Genomic DNA, 22,112 nt, shown 5'->3' with positions numbered 1-22,112 from the left:
GCATTATAACATACTGAAGATCAGAAAACAGTGCAATAGAGACCCTTGAAATTCTGTTCTGTTGTCAGGGAATTAACATCAGGCATCTGACGTCAAAATGCTAATGAGACTTCTGAACCTCATTAGTGTGTTAATCATCTATATTATCTTGTATTCTGTTGTGGCAGTCGTTGCGTTAAAGAATGTTGTTTATTCCCGGCTCGTGCTTTCAATTTTCAGAAGAGAAAGTGTGGCTAATTTTACTGTTGGCAAGAGAATAACTTATCTTTAATTTGTTTGCGAGATCTTAATTAAAGTAAAACAAAATAAAAGACTGGAATGCTTTTGATTCCATGTGTTGTTCTGTAATAATCTGAAAGTTAGAATCGAGTAAATGAAAAACAAACTTCTAGACTCCTAATCAGTTCAGACTTTGTCATCAGCATTTGCTAACTGCAGGCCCTGCTCTGTCTGAAGTTCTGTTACTGTAGTTTTAACACGATCTGACCAAAAATGACTAACTTAGCTGGAAGTACAACTAGTGAGCTGCTTTTGTGCTGTTAAACAAAAGTCTCTCACACATAAAATAACTTTCACAAGCTACTCTAGCATTAACCAACAGTTTTTCATTTAGTCACTCTCACCTTGTAGTTGAAAATCAAACACCTAAACAAAACAGCGAATGCTCGTATTGATGAAAATGTGTTGTTTAAATTCATTGTGTATTGTTTTTTGAGGTTTCAGACTATCTAAATACTTTTTTGGCTGTGTTTGCATTGTGTCTAAGGTGAAAAGATGTCCCTATTTACCTGGGACTGTCACAGTTTTGAGCCCTGTGTCCCCTGTCCCAGCAGATTTATATAAAACCAGTGATTTGTCCCAGTTTTATACAAGAAATGTCCTTATTTTTGCCCCATTTGACACCTGCCAACAGTAAAGAGAGGCATAAATTGTCGTTTGTTTAGGTAAAATGCAGTAAAGTTGCTTAAAACTGGCCAAAACACAAAGAAAATGTGATTATACTGACAGGATGCAGTTTTAGTTGTAAAATTGCATCCCAGTATTTGTACCTATGAGCATCCATCTCCACAAACCTGACTTTTATTTGGCCTTCTCCTGCTTGCTTCCACTGAAATGTTGTTCCATTGGCTATAATTTTTCACAGTATGGCATAAAATGTTAACCAGGCTGGTGCCACCTAGTGCCTCCCCTCAATTTCATTTCTCTTCAGCGACTAAGTCAGGAATCACAATACACTAGACGGTTTGCAAAAACCCTGAAAGTGTGAGTTTGGGCATCAGCCAATCAGTGAAGAGCCATATAATCTGTGTTGGCAACGATTCCCGAGATCGAGGATTCAAAGCCGGAACAAAGAGAATGTTTGGTGAATTTTATGAAGGGGAAAGACGTTATTGCCCTTCTTCCTATGGGATTTGGGAAAAGCAGTTAGCCTTGTTAGCGGCACATTACACATGTCACAACTAAATAGCAGAGATTGGTTAAATGATAAAAAGTACCCGCCTACCATCGAGCAAACAAACTGTGAACGAACACTGCGAGGTCAGACGGTTTCTACGAAGTGAAACAGGCTAATAAAATGTATAAATCATCATGGAGAGTGTTTTAAAATATGGCTTTACTAGTATTTTTTTCAGGAAATCATGCAGGTGACATGTCACCTCTAGATAGTTACGTAGTGTTACATTATTTTGGGGGGAAAAGTGATTTAATTTTTAAAATCTGGTCCTTAATTGTGTCTCCATGGTAACTGCCGAACATTCCACTATCCACGTTATTCTGCCCCGCCCACTTTTGTCTCTAACCAGTCCTTTAGTTTATTAGTTTATTTATTTAATGAGACAGGGACTGTGCACAATCTACATGAACCTTAACAGGAGAGATGCATTGTTCCAGGTTGTAGCACCAGTGCTCATTTCCACGTGTGGTCTTTGGGCAGGTTCATTGATTGATTGTATTTAATTGACCTTATCTATCAGCTATTCTTCCTGGAGACCTGTGTAGCATGTTTTAGGTCCTAAACTGAGCTTTTTTTATGGTGGCACTTCCGGTTAATCAGGAATCCCATTCATGTGAGTGGGGAATGTGGGAAGCAAGTTAAATTTAATAGACTTACTTTCATGATACACGTACGATTCATTGGCGGTGTGTTGTCGTTTTGGTACAAATGAAAAAATAAATAAATCGTCTAATCACTAACATGATCTGCAACTACCCATTGGAGGGGCCAAAAACTACACAGCTCTTTGTTGTGATGACATTTCCAACTTTTTACAGTTTCTTTTAGATAAATTTAATGGTGCACTGAGTAACTTTCCAGGTGGAGAGGCCGCTACAATGGAGATGTTGTTTCTTTGCCTGGAATTTTTCACAATATGATATAAAAGGGACAGTCCGGAATTTTGGACGTAGGACCTCATTTCCTAGTTAGTCTAAAATATTATATTTAAATATTCCATCCAGTCCTTGTATTTGCAGAGGTCGCTGGTGCGAGGCTAGTGCATGTCAATGACCATAGTTATCCTGCCACTGAAAACAGTCTTACCCACTCCACAAAACACCCGAAGCAAATCTATTATTACACCAGACTGTCAATGGGAATGTCTGTGTTTATAGAATAATTTTAGAAAAAAACAACCTTGCAGTGAGTTGTACTTCCTAATAGAAAGCTTGGCAGCGGCGGACTGATATATGAGAAAATAGTCCCTCAACATGCAAGGTTAGTTTTATTTCAAACATTATTCTATCAACACAGACATTTACATCGACAGTTTGGTGTAATAACAGATTTGTTTCGGGTGTTTTGTGGAGTGGGTAAGACTGTTTTTAGTGACAGGCTAACTATGGCCATTGACATGCGCTAGCCTAGCACCAGCATTGTCTGCAAATACAAGGACTGGATATAAATAAATAAAAAATAAAAAAATCTCCATCCAGTCTCCAACACTCTGGCTAACTAGGAAATAAGACTCTCTGTCCAAAATTCCGAACTGTCCCTTTAAACACATCTATTTCCATGGAAACAAGCACTAAGTCTATTTATAGCTCAGATTTGTGGAGAGATGGACTGCATACAGTAGAATACATATTTTTTGAGGTATTGTTTTGTTGTAAAATAAACACCTATATTTAAATAATAAGCAAGTTTAATGCCGTACATTCCAGGGAAAGCAGATCTCGAACACAACCAGGTGCTGGACTCTTACAAGAAAAGTTACATAGAGTAGTTCTATAGAGCAGACACAAGGACAATACGTCTTCTTTAAATAAAATAGTACACCTGTCGAACCTTCCATATGTACTCTAAGGTTGCTTTTATGTTTTTGGTCGTATTTTACCACAAGGTCAATGCAATGCTTGGCACACAGTTTGTCCTGACCGCTGAGTGCCTACTGCCTACAGGAGAAATATAGTCACCATAAAAGCTAAGTCGTGATGACCGGCTGAGCGCGGAGCTGCTGTTAACATTTCAAGCATCAATAAGCATGTATCGACTGTCTGCGACTTGTAACTCCCCACAGCTAAATATCCTTCAGCGGTATTGAACAGCGGGACAAAGGTCAGCTCTGTGCGCACGTATCCAGGTTACGCTTAAACGTGCATTGTGTAACTTTTTGGTTGGGGGTCCGGCACCTGCTTGTTCCACAGTATAATGTTAAACAGCTCTACCTTACTTTTATTCAGTTGCAGGTGGTTTTATACTTTAAAAATACCTAGAAAAACTGGAAACAGATATGACCTGTAACCATGAAGATAGAAAGGTTTGATATCACACTGGTCACGTTTACATGATGTTTTTGAATTCCGAATTAAATGTTCAGAATTAAATAGTTCTAAATTTAAATATTCTCCTTCAAGTTTACATGGAAGTAATAATTCCGAATTGAGGTTTACATGGAAAACACTTTAAATCATCTTTATTTAATTCCGCTCAATGTCTGGGGGTCGGGAAGGGCTCTGATTAGACAGGGACACAAATGTATTTACGTCGACCAGAAGAAAACACACACACACTAATTCGATGGAAAATGGCTCCAGAGATCGTGCCGCCAGCTCCCATGGATTAATCTGAGTATGGCACTGATCCGGCACTGTGTCGATGCATTGACATAAGAGCTCTAGTTGTTCCTGATTTGCTGGGTTCATGGCATCAAACATACGGGAAACAGAAAAGCTAGAACAGACTCACCATCAGCAGAACACCCCACTGTCACAGAAAGCACACATATAATCCATTGAGTCGTGTCCTTTTCAAGTCTGACAGAAGCTGAACACAAGGGGCAAGCTGTTTTTTTTAAGTCCTTAGTTCATGCAAATGAGCCATGTAGTTTTAAGTTTTGTTTCTGTAAAACGTAAACAAATATACTCAAAACAGTGTGGATAGGGAAGGCTTGCGGACACAGAAACGACATATCTGAACGCAAATAGTTTTCGATACGGTGATACAGTGATTCGTTTCAGTGTAAACGTAACCTTAGTATCACAGCCACGATTTGGCCATTATTTTTTTATTGAACCATATCGAATCAATTTGAAATATATCGTATCACATTGAAAGCTCCCTGTATCGAGATATGTATCATATCATGGCCTATGTATCGAGGTATGTATCATGTTGACAGTTGCCAATGCAGTACATACTTCAATATCATTTGCTGACACAGTGCACTTTCGATTCAATATGATTCAATACGATATATTTCAAATCGATTCAATATGTAATCGAATCAGTAAAAAAACAAAGGCTAAATCATGGCTGTGATACTGAAAGTCTTAATTAAACCACTAAGTTTGTGCAAAGCTAATATTAAAAACATTCTTATTTATCAGCTGGTTTCACTTCGTGGAATCCGTCTGAGCTCGCTGCATAAGGATTCGGTCACTCGAAGGTTGGCAGGTACTTTTTAAATTTAACCAATCGCTGCTATTTGGTCGTGACGTATGTAATGCGCTGCTAACGGGGCCAACTGGTATATTAAGATTTTCTCAAATCCTGTAGGAAGAAGGGCAATAACGTCTTCACCCTTGATAAAATTCACCAAATATTCTCTTTGTTCCGGCTTAAAATCCTCAATCTCAGGAATCATTGGTAACACAATGTATGGTTCTTCACTGATTGGCTGGTGCTCGGACTCGCACTTCGGGGTTCTTGCAAATCACCTAGAGTATTCTGATTTCTGACCTAGTTGCTGGAGAGAAATGAAATTGAGCAGAGGCATTAGGTGGCACCAGCCTGGCTATGAAAAACACCCTTTTTACTCATCAAAACAGTGAAAACATTAAATGTACTGCATAAGCAAGTCAACTTTCTCCAAACAAGTAACACAACTGTAGTTCTTTCACAAAATTATTTAGTAAAATATATAAAAAAAAATACTCTTGGCAATGTATCGATACAGCAGCCCAGGATAACAACACTTTACCATCCAATTTATTGATTTTTGCAGACTCCTAGATGTCATAAGTCAATACTACATGACCCAAAGTAGCACAATATGTCCCCTTTAAATTCAGTCAAACCCACTTGAATTAGCGTTAATCCCTCTTTTCGCCTGCAGATTTACACTTCCCCTGGCCTATCCCGTGGGCTTTACGCTGCTTCATTACACACAGATTAATGTAACGGCCTCACCTAGCAGCCTGCGTCTCCACAACACAGCGCTCTGCCAATTACCACCAGCCTTGAAAGCTCCTGCGCTCTGTGGGTGGATTACGGCGAAGTGAGAGGAGCGGAGAAAGTAAGTGATGGAACTTCAAAAGACTGGTGCAGCGTGTGGGCAGGGCACGCGTAGGCTTCACACGTGCTACGCTCCGTCACCCTGAACATGCTAGTGCTGCTTTCGCTTTTATCTGACTAATGAGGAAGAGGAGGAGAGATACAAAGGTCCTGAGTTAAAAGCAGTGGGGTCAGCTGGATCGTGTTAGGCCAGGTGGTTTTTTTGGGACTTTTTTGAGTTGCGCCAGGGTGAAAAAGTGAATCGAAACGGACTGAGGTGATCGGTTGTGGAGTATGGCAGTATTTTAGTCAGTATTTTTGGTTAGGGTCCGTCACCTGCTTGTTTCTGTGGAGATGTCATTGCTCTACCTGGAATTTTCTAAAATATGTCATTAAACAGCTCCACCTCATGTTCAGATGGTTTTATAGCTCAAAAATACCTAGAAAAACAGACGTTCTGACTGTGAGCGAGGTTGTGGTGTTGCCTCTCCACAGATCTGACCTGTAACTTGGTCTGGTTTGGTCGCCATGAAGATAAAAAGGTTAAATACCATACATGAAACATTCCGGACAAAACAATAACATCTCCATGGAGAAAAGAAATCGACAGACCCTCCACCAGAAAAGTTACACAATGCACCTTTAAAGCAGTACTTTTTAATGCAAGTTTTTGAAAATCGACCTTGATAAAGCCAAAATCAAATATGTTGTGTATCCCATTGAGGATCTAAGCATGAATAAAGATCTAATGGCTTATTTTAACCCTTTATAAATACCGTATTTTTTTGGACTATAAGTCGGTCTGGCATATAAGTCACACCAGCCAAAAAATACATAATGAAGAAAAAAAAAACCATATATTAGTCACACTGGACTATAAGTCACACTTTTTGTGAGGAAATCTATTCTAAAAAATCAGAGATCAGGAACTGACATTTCATCTTGAAAGACAAGTTATATTAATAACAATAGAAGAGAGAACAACAGACTAATGTTAATGTCACATAAGAACAGTTCTTCAGATAAACTATAACATAAACAACAGAACAGAACAAGTTTAACAAACTCTCCATCTCACTCCAAATCACTAAGTCCATTCAATTCTTCATCCTCGGTGTCACTTCTGAGCAAATCCACAACCTCCAGAGGTAAAATAAGTGCCTCTTTCTCTTCTGTGTAGCTGTCGTCAGACTCAGCATCAGTTCCAGTTGGAATTATTCCGGCCTTTCTGGATGAACAGGATGGTTTCAGTCGTCACTGAAGTCCAGGCTTTCGCTACTTGCAGTTAGTAATCTGCAAAATATGATTTTCTTTTTGGGGGCATTTGTGTTCAGTCTTCTCATTTGTCTTTATGAGTTTGTTTAAATCTTAAATTTTCAGTGGTACAGAAGTAATGGTTCGACTGACATGATACAGACAGGACAGAGGCAAGTGACAGTGGTACAGGAGTAAAAGGAGCAACAAACACTGGCACAGAAGCCTAGAGCACCCGCTCACCCTGAGAGCTTGAAAATTTTCATATACAAGACGCAGGACCACCCAGACCATGAATAAAAGTGCGACTCATAGTCCAAAAAATATGGTATGCATATTTTGATTATTCGCTGTATTGAGCCCCAGTCTGGCCCTCGATTTGCCCTCGGCTTTGTCTGTGTTTTGATACGTAGCATTTGATGAAAAATGTTTGGAGACCCCTGCTTTACAAGAATTATTTGGATTCTGAATTGAAAAGCCACCTTTAAAGTGGAACTAAACATTAAAACCACTTTCTTTGTCACTAAACCATACATGCTTTTAAAAGTATTGTCTGCTGTCTCTTGCCTTTTTATCCATTTTAGTATAAACTAGGTCAATTTGCATCTTTCTGTTCAAAAACATATTGGTGGTTTGCAGATTCTAGAAAGTGATGCTGGCATACTCTCAGATGGGGGGCAAGAGCCAGTTTTTCCTATTGATTACTTTGTACTTTGTGATGAAATATCCAAAATGTTAATCCAGGTATTTTCAATAATTGACTAAACCCAAGAACTCACCGCATCTTTTTGCATTTTAACAATTTTAATTAGTATTGTCCGAGAGAATGCTGTGATGTCTGAAACCATTGAAGATAGAAACTACTACTACTACTTCTACTACTAGTCTGTTTTAGCATTATCTACAGTTCCTAGTCATATTTGACAACTTTAATGCAGACTACAGTAGGTCAATTTGCAGCTTTCCGGTCAAAAACACCTAAATCTACGTTTGTGCTGCTTTTGGTGGCCTATGCAAAGTAGTTGGTGACATCACAAATGACTGCCCTGATTACAAACAACTGGCTGCAGGGGCAGAATTGAGTAAATATTAGAACAATCACGGTGTAGCTCCAACCCTCAAAACCCTCAGTTGGTTTTTAGTCCTATTTAGCAGCTCTGTTTGAAATGTTGCTCTGGGCGGAGTTTAAATGTTCGGTCGGAGAATGCCGTGATGTCATTCGAAATCCTGCAATAAAACTGCAATTTCAAGTACTATGTGACATCACATACAGCAAGGTGTTTTTGATATTAACACCTGACTGCAGGGGCTGAGTCTGAAGTACGAATGCCTCTTAGGTTACGTTTACACTGAAACGAATCACTGTATCACCCTATCAGAAACGATTTGCATCCAGACACGTCATTTCTGTGTCCACAAGTCTTCCCTATCCACACAACGTTGCACATATTTGTTTACATTTTACAGAAACATAACTTAAAACCACATGGCTCATTTGCATAAACTAAGAGCTCAAAAAACTACTCGCCCCTTGTGCCCTGACATCATCGACTTCTGTCGGACTTTAGGAGATGACTCAGTGGAATATATATGTTCTTTTTGTGACAGAAGCACAGAACAGACTCACCATCAGCAGAACACCCTTCTATCGTGTTGGAGGTGGTTCATGTTAAACTTTTCAGAGATTATACGCCTGCAGGTCATACGCATAGACCTATAGAACTATACTTCACCCTGGAACGCTAGTAAGTTGAAGCAGCTGACTTCGAGCCGAGGAAGATGGCAACCGTAACAGTCTTTTCGTGGACTGTGTACTAGCAGTTCTAGAAGTAGTTCTAGCTATGCTATTTCCTGTTTCTCTCTGGTTTGTTTAAACTGTTTTCCACAATAGCGTCACATGACCAATGTCACAAACCCAGCGAATCAGGAAGGCGCAAGTCACAGTGACGTGGTCCAATAAGGACGGCAAATAGAGCTCCTACATCAGTGTATCAGGGTTTTCAGGCGTCCACACAGTGCCGGATCAGATCTGTACTCCGATGAATTCGTGGGAGTTGGCGGCACCAGATCGTTCCATCTCTGGAGCTGTTTTCCATCGGATTAGTGTGGACAAACACTGCAACGAAAACGAACTAGTGTGGATGGGGACTTAGACCAATCACAGTGTTTCTTATAACTCTAGACCCCGTGCCCTCCTCCTCCCTCACTCCCCTTTAGTCCTCCAGGCCCCGCCCAGTTTAGCAGCTGTATTTGAAATGTGATTGTAGGCGGAGTTAAGCGTTTAGTCTCACTTTATATAATAATAGCACCGTGCTTATTTTTTTATTTTTTATTTTTTGTCTAAGTAACTGATTACAACAAATTTATACTTTTATTGTCTATCTGGTATGATGAAGATTGGTTTAACACTGAGACTATGAATAAAAAATAAAAAATAAATAACCATGTTTTTCTAACTAAAAAAAAACAAAAAAACCACTATTAAATTAATTGTACCACTGTGATTCTAATACTCCACCCACTAATTGAAATATGTGTTTGTCTGTTTTTTATATATATACTTATTTCTCAACCTCTTCTGTGCGTGAGCTTTCTTGCTTTTGTTTCATCGGTAAAACCTTGGGAGAGAAAACATGCTGAGAAATACAAGAAAAAAGAAAAAAAAACAGCTGCTTTTTAAGATGCTTTTGAAGGAAACTGCTAGAAGAAAAACAGAGAGTCATCAGTGCAACTTTGTGCAGCTCTGAGCATTTAAGTGTACATCGAGCTTGTTTTTGTGTGAGTGTTTAAGAGAAGCACTATATCTGACCAGAATTAAGGAAGTTGTGGTTTTGAGGGCAGAGGGGTGGTGGAGGATTCCGAGAAAGAAAACACAGTGTCACACAGTTTTTGGTACTTTAAAGAGGCACTGTGTAACTTTGCTGGTGGAGGATCCATCAAATGCTTATTTTTATTTTAAATTTTTTGTTATTGCTTTGTCTGGAATGTTTCACAGTACGGCATTAAACCTTTCTATCTTCAGGGAGACCAAACCAGACCAAGTTACAGGTCAGATCTGTGGAGAGGCGACCCCGCTCACAGTCAGAATGTCTGTTTTTCTAGTTTTTTTTAGCTTTAAAACCACCTGTAATTGAATAAATGTAAGGCAGAACTGTTTAATGTCATACAGTGGAACATATCAGGCAGAACAATGACATCACCATAGAAACAAGCAGGTGACGGACCCCCACCTGCTTGTTTTACTGCAATAGTACTGCAGTACTGCAATATTTAAGTAGATGTTTTTTGTTTTGTTTTTTTTGGTCTCACTTACCATTTACGTCAGATGCACAGTAAAAGATAAAACAAAAAAAAAACAACTAAAGAATATGTGTGCCATTTGAGCTTACAGCTTTTAAAAGTCCTGAATTAGCTTTAGTTGCATTGGGTAACTGGGTCCATCACCTACTTGTTGAGATGTCATTGCTCTGTCTGGTATGTTATAAGACCAATATGCAATATGACATTAAACAGCTCTACTTTACATTTATTCATTGACAGGTGGTTTTATAGCAGAAAAATACCTGGAAAAACAGACATTGTGACTGTGAGTGGGGTCGCCTCGCCATAGAACTGACCTGTAACTCGGTCTGTTTTGGTATGCTTTCTGTGCACTATTTTTATGCTTTCTGTATTGTTCATTGCTGCTTGTGCAGCACTTTGTAAACCTTGTTTTAAACGAATATTGCATCAGCCAATATTGCGATATTGATACTTTTGCAATGTATTATGCAGCCCTATTGTCAACAACAACTGGAGCATTAACATTTGAGAGAAGACTGAAATCTGAACTGATAAACCGATCCAAGAATCCAATGTATTTCAGAACATGTTTGTAGAGGTGTGCTTTATAAATAAAGATTTATTATGATGATGGTAATGATGATCATTAACATCTCATCTCATCATTACCATACTGTGAAACATTCTGCACAAACCAATAACATCTCCATGGAAACAAGCATTTGACAAACCCTCCACCAGAAAAGTTACACAATGCACATTTAAGCCATGTTATAATGTTAATGTTTGTTACATTCAGACATATTTGTGTGAACTTGTTTTTAGTCGAATTCACCAAAGCTCAAAATGCTCTGTTCTACCTTGTGATGTCATGATGTGCTGGTGTTCAAGTTAACAGCTCCTTTTACCTTGAATCCAAATGATTCTAGTAGAGATGTGTGGAGTTTAAAAACACAGCAGAGCCCTTTTTGTAGTATTACCACGTGACATCACAAGGTGGTACAGAGTATTTTCTGTTTGAGAGCAAAACGCAGCAGGGTTTGAGTTAAAAATGTGTGTCCAGGTCTGTTTCTGATATGGAAACAGCAGAAAAAAGTAACATGGGCCCTTTAAGCATATGACTACTATTCAACAACATCGCACAAAACACCATTGTTGTCATGGTTACTAAAGCAACACTTGCGAAATCTAACAAGAAATGTTGCAAATAAAAGTCAGTCAGGGGTTTAGTTCCTCATATTAAAACTGCCAACTGTCATTCTCTTTCTGCAGTCCTCCAACTCAGAAGCACTTCACCTCTTGGCTTTTAAAAGAACTGAACATAGATTTTTATTAATTGTTCAATCGCTCGAAGATCTCGATGGAAAAATCCAAAACCAATCGTACAGGAAGAGGAGAGGATGCACGACCACATTCTAAACAACGGCCTCTTTCAGACATGGGATTGTATAGCCAGAGTTCTCATGATCATCAGTGGTCCACAGACTTCGTCCAGCCTTCAACTTCTGCTGTTATAACTGTGAAGAAAAATAAAAGCCAGCCCGAACCTCCAAAGCGAAGCATCTCTCTGCCAAGACCTCAAACTGCCATAAGGTCAACCAGCAAATGCTACTCATGTCCAGTTTTCGAGATAACACCCCAGATCGTCCCTCCATTTCCAATCATCACAGCTCGTCCGTCCGCGCCTCTCATCCAGACCTCCACGATTACAGGTCCTGACCCCCTCGGCTGGAAGATCCGACGCAAACCTGGCAACGAATCATCGCAACCTCGAGCTGGTCGGCTTTCGCTTCAGATCCCTCTTTCAGATATGTACCGCGAACGAGAATACCAAGGCCGTTCTAACCCCAATTTCCTCGAGTACGAAGGCGGAAAAACATCTCGACATCTGAGACACAACTCGGACTCTTTGGCTTTTCTTAGATCGTCCGGAACTGCTTTGCCGGTGACCAAAGAGGACTTGGGTACAGTTGAATTGCGTCCTACTAATAGTACATCCTTTTCTGTTGCCGCGTTCGGGGAGAACGTAGAGAAGTCTGAGCAAATGACCAAACAACCTCCGCCGGTTCCAGTGAAAACCGAAGTTGCAGTCCAGCTAGCAAAATTGCTCGCTTTTTCACAAGAGATATCGAACTGTTCAGAGTATGCACCATCGAGAACAATGCAGATGACCAACGAGGAAATGTGCATGCAAGAAGGTAAGAACTATAGACTCTGTATAAATGGAGATTGCCAACCTGCTAGATTCTAAATAGGAAGTGAGCATGGGCACACTTCCGGCTCCATCGACTCTAATTGATTTAACATTGAAAAATTATCGCTGTCTCTGTGATTTTCTGATCTGTTCTAATGTTGTTTCCTCATCACAAACAGACCTGGAGTTGTGTTTTGTTTCATTCACATGTTTAACACACAAACTCAAACTGAAAATGTTCTCTTCCACCTTGTGATGTCATGTGGAAGTGTGTTCATAAACTCTCTTTAAACTCATACATCTGCACTAGAATCATTTGGAGAATTTCAGCCCTGGAATTGTCAGTCTCTCCTGAACAAAAGGTAAAAGGAGCTGTTAACTTAAAAACACCGTTTCATCAGGGGTGTAGTGGGCGTGGTACTCGGGGGTACGCCGTCCACCCACTTCTCCTGACGTGAGATTTAAAAAATAAAATAAAATAAAAAATAACAAATATAAAATAGATTCAACTTAAATGTCAAAGTGGAGCTACTGCCAATGGTGAAAACAACCTGCATAAGCTCATGATATCTGCACGACTGTTCTATAGTGACCTGAGACATGAGGGACCAGGACTGAACCAGGACTAAACCAGGAGGACCCAATCCCACTTTGCAGACACCCTCCTCTGCGAGGTCGGGGTTCTCTCTCTCTCAAGCCCAAGATTAGTCCTGGTTTAGACCTGGTTTAGTCCTAGTATAGTGCTGGTGTAGTCTTGGTGTCGTCCTGGATCAGTCCTGGTTCAGTTGTAGTTTAGTCCTGTTTCAGTCCCGGTTCAGTCCTGGTTTAGTCCTCCTAGTTTAGTCCTGGTTCAGTTCTGGTTTCGTCCTAGTTTAGTCCTGGTTCAGTCCTGGTTTAGTCCTGCTTTAGTCCTGGTTCAATTCTGGGTCAGTCCTGATTTAGTCCTGGTTCAGTTCTGGTTTAGTCCTCCTGGTTTAATCCTCGTTCAGTCCTGATTTTAGTCCTGGTTCAGTCCTGGTTTAGACCTCCTGGTTTAGTCCTGGTTCAGTTCTGGGTCAGTCCTGATTTAGTCCTGATTCAGTCCTGGTTCAGTCCTGGTTTAGTCCTGTTTAATCCTCATTCAGTCCTGGTTTAGTCCTGATTCAGTCCTGGCTTAGTCCAATTTTAGTCCTGGTTCAGTTCTGGGTCAGTCCTGATTTAGTTCTGGTTTAGTCCTGGTTCAGTTCTGGTTTAGTCCTCCTGGTTTAATCCTGGTTCAGTCCTGATTTAGTTCTGGTTCAGTCCTGGTTTAGCCCTGGTTTAGTCCTGATTCAGTCCTGGTTTAGTCCTATTTTAGTCCTGGTTGAGTTCTGGTTTAGTTCTGTTTTAGTCCTGGTTCAGTCCGGGTTTAGTCCTGGTTCAGTTCTGCTTTAGTCCTGGTTTAGACCTGTTTTAGTCCTGGTTCATGTGTTGTAGTCTATGATTTAAGTTCTGTAGGTGATTATAAACAGAGTTAATGTTAATAACATGACTCCACATGTTCCCCCCACTTAAAAAATCCCCATTACACCACTGCATTTCATGACATCACAAGGTGGAACTGAGCATTTTGAACGTGTGAATGAAACAAAACCCAATTCCAGGTATGTTTTTGATGAAGTAACAAGATTATAACACGGCTTAAAGCTCATGAGAGTCAATTTAGATATAAAACGTTCATATTAACTCGCTTTTGATATTTTGCCCGTAAATAAATTCAAACTCCAATAGTCCACTTCTTTATACAGTCTGTGCTAGGAACACACTTTATTTTCCAATTGTCTCGAAGCTAATTTGCGGTTTTGCTGCGGAGTTGATTGATTGAGCGGAGTTGGTAGGTGGGCTTTCATTGTGTCAGTCAATGGTAACAAGATTAACTGTGTTTCAGAGTTTGAAGAGAGGCGGTGACAGGGAGACGGCTGCTACTCACTCCCCGCGCCGAGAAGACCAAAAGTGGGTTTGACAGATTGTAGGCCTGCCAAAGATACACCTGGCTCTCGATTGTGATTTGAGTTCCAGAATAAAGCAGTAGGTGCAGATGTTGTTTTTCTTTTTCTATCATTTTGTGGCTATGAATCTGCACATTTCCAGACGTTTCGTGGATTAAAATACACACTGTTTGCTTTGTGTCTGATAAAATTGTACTGTTTTCTAAATGTACATAACTATAACGTAACTAATATTTTATCTTTTGTTAAAGGAACTCTATGAAGAATGTGCTCTTACAGTTTTAAAAAAGGTATACAACAGTCACAACCATTTTTTTTTCAAGATATGCCTCATGTGAAAGCTCATAACCTCCAGAATTTCCTCAATTTCTGGCTCCATCGACTTTCTATTGAAAAACTGTCACCCCTCTCTCTGTAACTGCTGCTGTCAGGCTTTTTCAGGCTCGTAAAATGTTTGTATTAAACCGCTCTACGTGATCCTGTTTTTTTTTTTTTTTTTTATATATTGTGTCAGTAAATCAGGATCTGAGGGTTAAAAGACGTGGTCATTTCAACAGGCTCACTACTGATTGGCTCTTTGGTTGCTATGGTACTCCTGTCGGAATACCGACAACCTCGGTGAGCTTCATTTGACTGGAGCTAAACATCATGGGCAGGGGTGTAGTGGGCGTGGTACTCGGGGGTACGCCGTCCACCCACTTCTCCTGATGTGAGATATAAAAAAATAACACATATAAAATAACCAACTTAAATGTCAAACCGGAGATACTGTCAACGGAGAAAACAACCTGCATAGGCTCATGATGTCTGCAGTAAAAGTGACCTGAGACATGAGGGAACCAGGGCTGAACCAGGTCTAAACATGGACTAAACCAGGACTGAACCAGGACTAAACGAGAACTAAACCAGGTCTAAATCAGCACTGAACCAGGTCTAAACCAGGATTGAACCAGGACTAAACCAAGATTAAACTGGGACTAAACCAGGACTAAACCAGGATTAAAACAGGACTAAACCAAGACTGAACCAGGTCTAAACTAGGAATAAACCACAACTGAACCAGGACTGAACTAGGTCTAAACCAGGACTGAACCAAGTCTAAACTAGGACTACACCAGGACTAAACTGAGGACTGAACCCAGGACTAAACCAGGACTAAAGTAGGACTAAACCAGGACTAAACCAGTATTAAACCAGGACTGAACCAGGACTGAACCAGGACTAAACTGAGAACTGAACCCCAGGACTAAACTAGAAAAGCACTCAGAGAGCGCAGACCTCCGCCAAGGACTACCCCCATTTTTTATATAAATTGCGATAAAATCAGTCTTCTGGATCAGATCTGGATCAGCCTTTGGAATATGAAAGAGGATCCCATTGTCCATCCCTGAGTCAAATTTCATGGGGTTTGGTCAATAATTAACCAAGATATTGAGAAACAAAATTTTTGGCCCCATTTACCACAATGTTAATTCAAATTTAAAAGTGATCCAGAATCCAGGATTTCTTCCAGATCACCCTCAAAATGAAATTAGTTCTTCCTTTTCACATTTCCAACAAATCCTGAAAATTTCATCAAAATTGGTCCATAACTTTTTGAGTTATGTTGCTAACAGACAAACAAACAAACAAACAGACAAACGCCGGCAAAAACATAACCTCCTTGGCGGAGGTAACCAGGTCTAAACATGGACTAAACCAGGCCTGAACCAGGACTAAACGAGAACTAAACCAGGTCTAAATCAGCACTGAACCAGGTCTAAACCAGGATTGAACCAGGTCTAAACCAGGAATAAACCAGAACTGAACCAGGACTGAGTGTCGGTACGCGTAGACCGTCAGGTGACCGCAGGTGAAAGGACTGGTGCAGAGAACCTCAAGCCCGACTGTGGGCTTGAGGTTCTCTCTCTCGCTCCAAGTCCAAGATTAATCCTGGTTTAGTCCTGGTTTAGTTCTGGTTTAGACTAGGCCTGTAACGATAATCAATAAATCAACCTGGAACAGTCTTCCTGAACATGTGAGACAGACTCTTCTGTGACGCTGTTTAAATCCAGGCTCAAAACATTTCTGTTGACTGTGCATATAACTGAAACATTCTGCACTCTTCTCTCCAATTTATGTGTCTCTTTTTTAATTTTAATCTTCATGATTATTTATGTTTTGATTTGTTTTTATTATGATTTTAATGTATTTCTTATTCTGTAAAGCACTTTGAATTACTTTGTGTACGAATTGTGCTATACAAATAAACTTGCCTTGCCTTGCCAATTAATCATATGATAACTTTTAACGAGCTTGATAACTTTTTTTTTTTTAAATTTGTTTGTTTTCCTCGCTCTCAAAGAGAGTGAATGTTAGAAGGCTTCTCTGGCTCTCTGACTCCTTTTGTTTAACAAGTGTAATGACGTTTGAACCAACGTGCGCTGTGTTTATCATCACGCCGCTGTCAGAGTGACAAAACAGTTCATCTCCGTGTGCCAAAACAAGTCACGATGCCGAATCAACACTGACGAGTGGGACACGTCTCAACAGCCACGTGCGTCAAATGCAGTGAGCGCAATGCAAACGACGAGAAGAAATGTCTCAAACCGCAGCAGCCCATAAACCCAAACCCGAAGCGACACAACTAGCCCCGCCCCCGGACAGTGGTTCCCTCATAGCAAAACAGCATCCTGTGTCGCGGGTTAATACGAACATTTACAATGACCAAATGACGAGGCAACAGCAGCAACCATAAAGAGAGTGGCCATTATGTACCAATCTAAGTCAATCACTAAAATCACTTTTAAGGACAATTTTGTTACAGAGACTTAATAATCCATTTTATTTACTGCTTTGGTTGTATTTGTTTCAGCAATGGTTTATTCAAGTGCAGTTTTGTTAACAAGTCCTCGCTGTAAGCCAGACTACATCAGGCGAGTCCTATGTTAACAAGTCTGTTTTATTTAGGTCTGTTGTTTTTGGTTGTTTTACAGTTCTTGTGTTAAATGTTCTTAAGAAAGTAAGGTTTATTGATCTTTGAAAGGGTGTGTTTGCATTTTTATTCCATGGTTATTATAATAATAATAATTATTATAATAATTGAAATTGGTCTCAAAATGTCATCATGATCGTTTATCGCAATAAATTCTTGGTCAATTAATCGTCCAGCAAAATCTGTTATCGTTACAGGCCTAGTTTAGACCTGGTTTAGATCTGGTTCAGTCCTAGTTCAGTTCTGGTTTAGACCTGGTTTAGTTCTGGTGTAGTTCTCGTTTAGACCTGGTTTAGTCCTGATTTAGACCTGGTTTAGTCCTGGCTCAGTCCTAGTTCAGTTCTGTTTTAGTCCCAGTTCAATCCTGTTTTAGTCCTCCTGGTTCAGTCCTGGTTTAATCCTAGTTCAGTCCTGGTTTTGTCCCGGTTTAGTCTTGGTTCAGTTCTGGTTTAGTCCTGGTTCAAGTCCCGGTTTAGTCCTGTTTTATTCCTTCTGGTTTAGTCATGGTTTAGACCTGGTTTAGTCCTGGTTTAGTCCTGGTTCAGTCCTTGTTCATGTGTTCTATGATTTATGTTCTGTAGATGATTAAGAATGGCGTTAATGTTAATAACATGATTCCACATTATTTTGAGTAAAATAAATAATAATAAACATGAAATATTACCGATTTTGACTGAGCTGGCACCTTTACATTCACTTTGTCCACTTCCAGAATTGGAACTTGTCACTAGAGATAAATAAAGTGATAAAAATGAGTGATTGACTAGTTTATATGATCAGTTAAAGCTACATTTGATTTGAACATGTTTACTTTGTATATAGGTCATACAGGTCAAAATGTCACATCCTGTTCCTTTAAGCTGCATGGAGTCCAACATTTTGCCAGATTTGATCACGTGCCAGTCTCAAACCTCAAGACAGCACACAAGACAAAGTGTACAATCGGAGAAGAGCAGCTGCTTTGAGGGTGGATGTGTTATGATTATCACAAAGTCCACATGGTGTCTTTAAAGCAATGACAGCAAGGACATATCTGCAATTAGCCACAAAGGGAGACCACAAAAGAGAATGAATATGAGACAGATTCTCCATTATGCTCAGTACAAAAGAACGGCATTGGACTTCATGTTTTTACTTTTTGGGTTAGAGAAGTACTTCTATGTTATACTGCTATATCTGTATTGTTATCTTAAAGGTGCGTTGTGTGTGTGTTGTGTTGTGTGTTGTGTTGTTTCTATGGAGATGTCATTGCTCTGCTTGGAATGTTTCACAGTATGACAGCTCTACCTTACATTTATTCAATTCCAGGTGGTTTTATGGCTCTAAAATACCAAGAAAAACAGGAATTATGACTCTGATCTGACCTCTAACCTCTAACTTGGGCCCCATCCACACTAGTACATATTCGAGTTGTTTTCGTTGTGGATGCAGTGTTCGTCCACTCTAATTTGATTGAAAACGGCTCCAGAGATGGAACGATCTGGTGCCGCCAGCCCCAACGAATTTGTTTGTGTACAGATCTGATCTGGCACTGTGTGGACGTAGCTATTTCAGTGCCAAAACGTTAAGAAGCTAGAATATATGTCCATTCATATATACGGTCTGTGTGTATGACCTGCAGACGTATAATCTCTGAAAAGTTTAACATGAACCATCTCCAACGCAATAGAAGAACAGAACAGACTCACCATTAGCAGAACACCCCTCTGTCACAGAAAGAACACATATAATCCACCGAGTCGTGTCCTTTAGTCCAACAGAAACTGAACCACATCAGCGCACAATAGCGAGCTGTTTTTTGAGTGCTTAGTTTATGCAAATTAGCCATGCAGTTTTAAGTTTCGTTTCTGTAAATCATAAACAAATATGTTCAAAGTTGTGTGGATAGGGAAGGCTTGCCGACACAGAAACGAGTCAGTCCTACTCTGAGCCGCCATGCTCATCTTAAAATCCAGTCTTACTCTAAGTAACAACTCATTGTCGGTCCGCAAAAAGACTGTTTTTACACTTGCCATCTCCCTCGGCTCAAAATCAGCTGCTGCAACTTCAGACTTCCTTGTTTTTACCGCTCACGTGACGTCGGGATGTTGTGACGACGTGACACCAGCCTATCACGTGACTAGCGTTTCAGGTGGTTTTGCGTTACTGTGTGGACAGGAAACGCTTTGATTGCGAACACAGAAACGACAAGTCTGGACGCGTTTCCGATACACTGATACGGTGATACACGGATTCATTTTAGTGTAAACAGGGTCTTGGTCTGATTTGGTTTTCATGAAGATAGAAAGGCCAAGCTTAATGCCATACTGTGAAACATTCCAGACAAAGTAATAATGTCTCCATAAAGAAAAGTATTTGACGAAGTTACACAGTGCACCTTTAATACATACTTTCTAGGTAATCTTGTTGTATATTTTACTTTTATTGTGAATTTCTTTCACTGAAAATGACAATAAAGCCTTTTCTGACTCCTACTTTTAATTAATTTTAATTAATCTTTTCAGATAATTATTAAAAATATTCAGCATCAGTTGTTTGTGCCTTCTGAAAATGAGCTTTCCTAAAAACTGAAGTGTAAGGCTGATTCATGGCTACAGTGAATCAACCTGCCACTGGACACCCACAGTGGGAAAACTTTGGAATGACCCAAAGACAGAAACAAAACCAGCTGCAGCAGATGAACTTTAAAGGTGCATTGTGTAGCTTTTCTGGTGGTGGGTCTGTCAAACGCTTTGAGATGTTATTGCTTTGTCTGGGATGTTTCACAGTGTGACAAGTTAGTTCAGCTACAGGGACATCAAAGACACAGACATACAACAACATACAGGGGTGATATGCGGTCAATTATTAGCCTCATTCATCAGAAGGTTTCATTTTGTGGAAACCGTCTGCATTAGGATTTGTTCGCTCAACGGTAGGCAGGTACTTTTTGCATTTAACCAATCGCTCCAATCCTCGTGACATATGTATCGGGGCTATCTGGTATATTAAGCTTTTCTCAAATCCCGTAGGAAGAATTGCAATAACGTCTTTCCCCTTGATAAAATTCACCAAACATTCTCTTTGTTCCGGCTTTAAATCCTCGATCTCGGGAATCGTTGCCAACACAGAATGTATGACTCTTCGCTGATTGGCTGGTGCCCGAACTCGCACTTCTGAGGTTTTTGTGAACCGTCTAGTGTATTCTGATTCCTGACTCAGTCGCTGGAGAGAAATGAAATTGAACAGAGGTACTAGGTGTGTGAGGGTTTCTCCCTGCTCCTCCTTTCCCTGCTCCCTCCCTCTGTATATCCTTACCTTGTTTGGCATTTCCTGGGCGGGCCCCAGTCATGCACCTGCTGAGCTCCACTCCTGTTCTTCATCAAGTAATCATCTCCTACAATAAAAGACCTGCTGACCTGCTCTCCAGTGCCAGATCGTTCCGTCATCCCAGTGCACTTCGTTTGGAGCCAGCCTCATCCCGTTGCCACCAGTTTCTGTAAGCCTCCGGTCAGCCTCCATCTCCAGCCAACCCGGACCCGTCGTGCCTCCCCTGGAATCTAACCCCCCGCCAAGACTATTTTTGTGAATAAAATACTTTTTTTCCCTCTGCATATTTGGGTCCGACCAGTGATTCCTTAACAAGGTGGCGCCAGCCTGGCTAGTGAATTATACAGGGGAGCAAAAAAAAAAAAAAAAACAGAAAGAAAAACAGCAACAAAACCAGACAAGACCACAAAACCAAGTACACTTAACCAAATAAGAGGAGTTGTAACATAAGATGCAGGGGAGAGTGGTACTGTTAGAAGTATTTCCTATAGCTATTGTATGTTTTAATAGCTTTTTTGTTTTTGACCTGCTTTATTGTTTGGAAATATTGTTGTATTTCATTATTATAATGGTGCCCATGTGGTTTATTTTGAGTCCATTTTGTTTTGTGTATATGATATTTGGCCAGCATGATCAGAGTCTTAATGAGGAAACAGAGATCTTTAGGGATGGAGGAGCTGCTGAAAAACAGCAGGACGTCACTTCCCGGGAGGCTGATCACATGTTTTGGTTTGGATGAGCTGCTGTACGTTGGTCCAGATGTTTCTGCTGCGTGTACAATGGTGGAACAGGTGAGTGATTGTTTCAATTTTGTTTTGACAGAAATCAAAGCTGTAATCAATATCTAATTTGAATCTTTCTAAGGTCTTTTTGACTGACTTATTTGACCAAGTTACAAGTTACAGGTCAGATCTGTGGAGAGGCAACCCTGCTCACAGTCAGTCAGAATACCAGTTTTTCTAGGTATTTTTGAGCTATAAAAACATCTGTTATATAATAAATGTAAGGTAGAGCTGTTTAATGTCTTAATACTGTGGAACATTCCAGGCAGAGCAATAACATATCCATAGAAACAAGCAGGTGACGGACCCCCAACCAGAAAGTTACATAGTGCACCTTTAGTGTGGTCTATCAGTGCTTACCTATAAATAAATGAAAGTAAATGATAAAATTCCATGTCTGAGCAGTATATTATTCACAACTAGAAGTGCAAGACTTCCACTTTACTATTAATAGGACTCTTAACCCAGAGTTACAATTTATTGCAGTTGTACAACTTGTATAATTCAATCCAAGATAATCCTGAGTGAGCCCAAATAATCCCCCAGATTTAACAACTATCAAAACACACAAAACTTTCTCAGACGCTTAAAGAAACACTAAAGAGTCTGAAACTTATTTTTTCCCTTGTATTTGAGC

General features: G+C 40.0%; 2 protein-coding genes across 2 annotated transcripts in view; one reads left to right on the top strand and one right to left on the bottom strand.

Annotated features, from left to right (window-relative positions):
* LOC110173688 (ras-related protein Rab-26) overlaps positions 1-22,112 on the bottom strand; it is a 207,497-nt gene that overhangs the window by 36,138 nt on the left and 149,247 nt on the right. The gene's annotated exons all lie outside the window — the stretch shown is intronic.
* On the top strand, positions 11,489-19,757 carry LOC110173687 (uncharacterized). Its single transcript, XM_020939707.2, has 2 exons — positions 11,489-12,447; positions 14,350-19,757. The coding sequence occupies exons 1-2, from the start codon at positions 11,610-11,612 to the stop codon at positions 14,367-14,369; spliced, it is 858 nt and encodes a 285-aa protein (XP_020795366.1). The 5' UTR covers positions 11,489-11,609; the 3' UTR covers positions 14,370-19,757.

Source organism: Boleophthalmus pectinirostris, unplaced genomic scaffold, assembly GCF_026225935.1.
Source record: "Boleophthalmus pectinirostris isolate CB_2022bp ecotype Guang Dong unplaced genomic scaffold, ASM2622593v1 HiC_scaffold_14, whole genome shotgun sequence".
NCBI lineage: Eukaryota > Metazoa > Chordata > Actinopteri > Gobiiformes > Gobiidae > Boleophthalmus > Boleophthalmus pectinirostris.
This window is presented reverse-complemented; position numbering and strand designations above follow the sequence as displayed.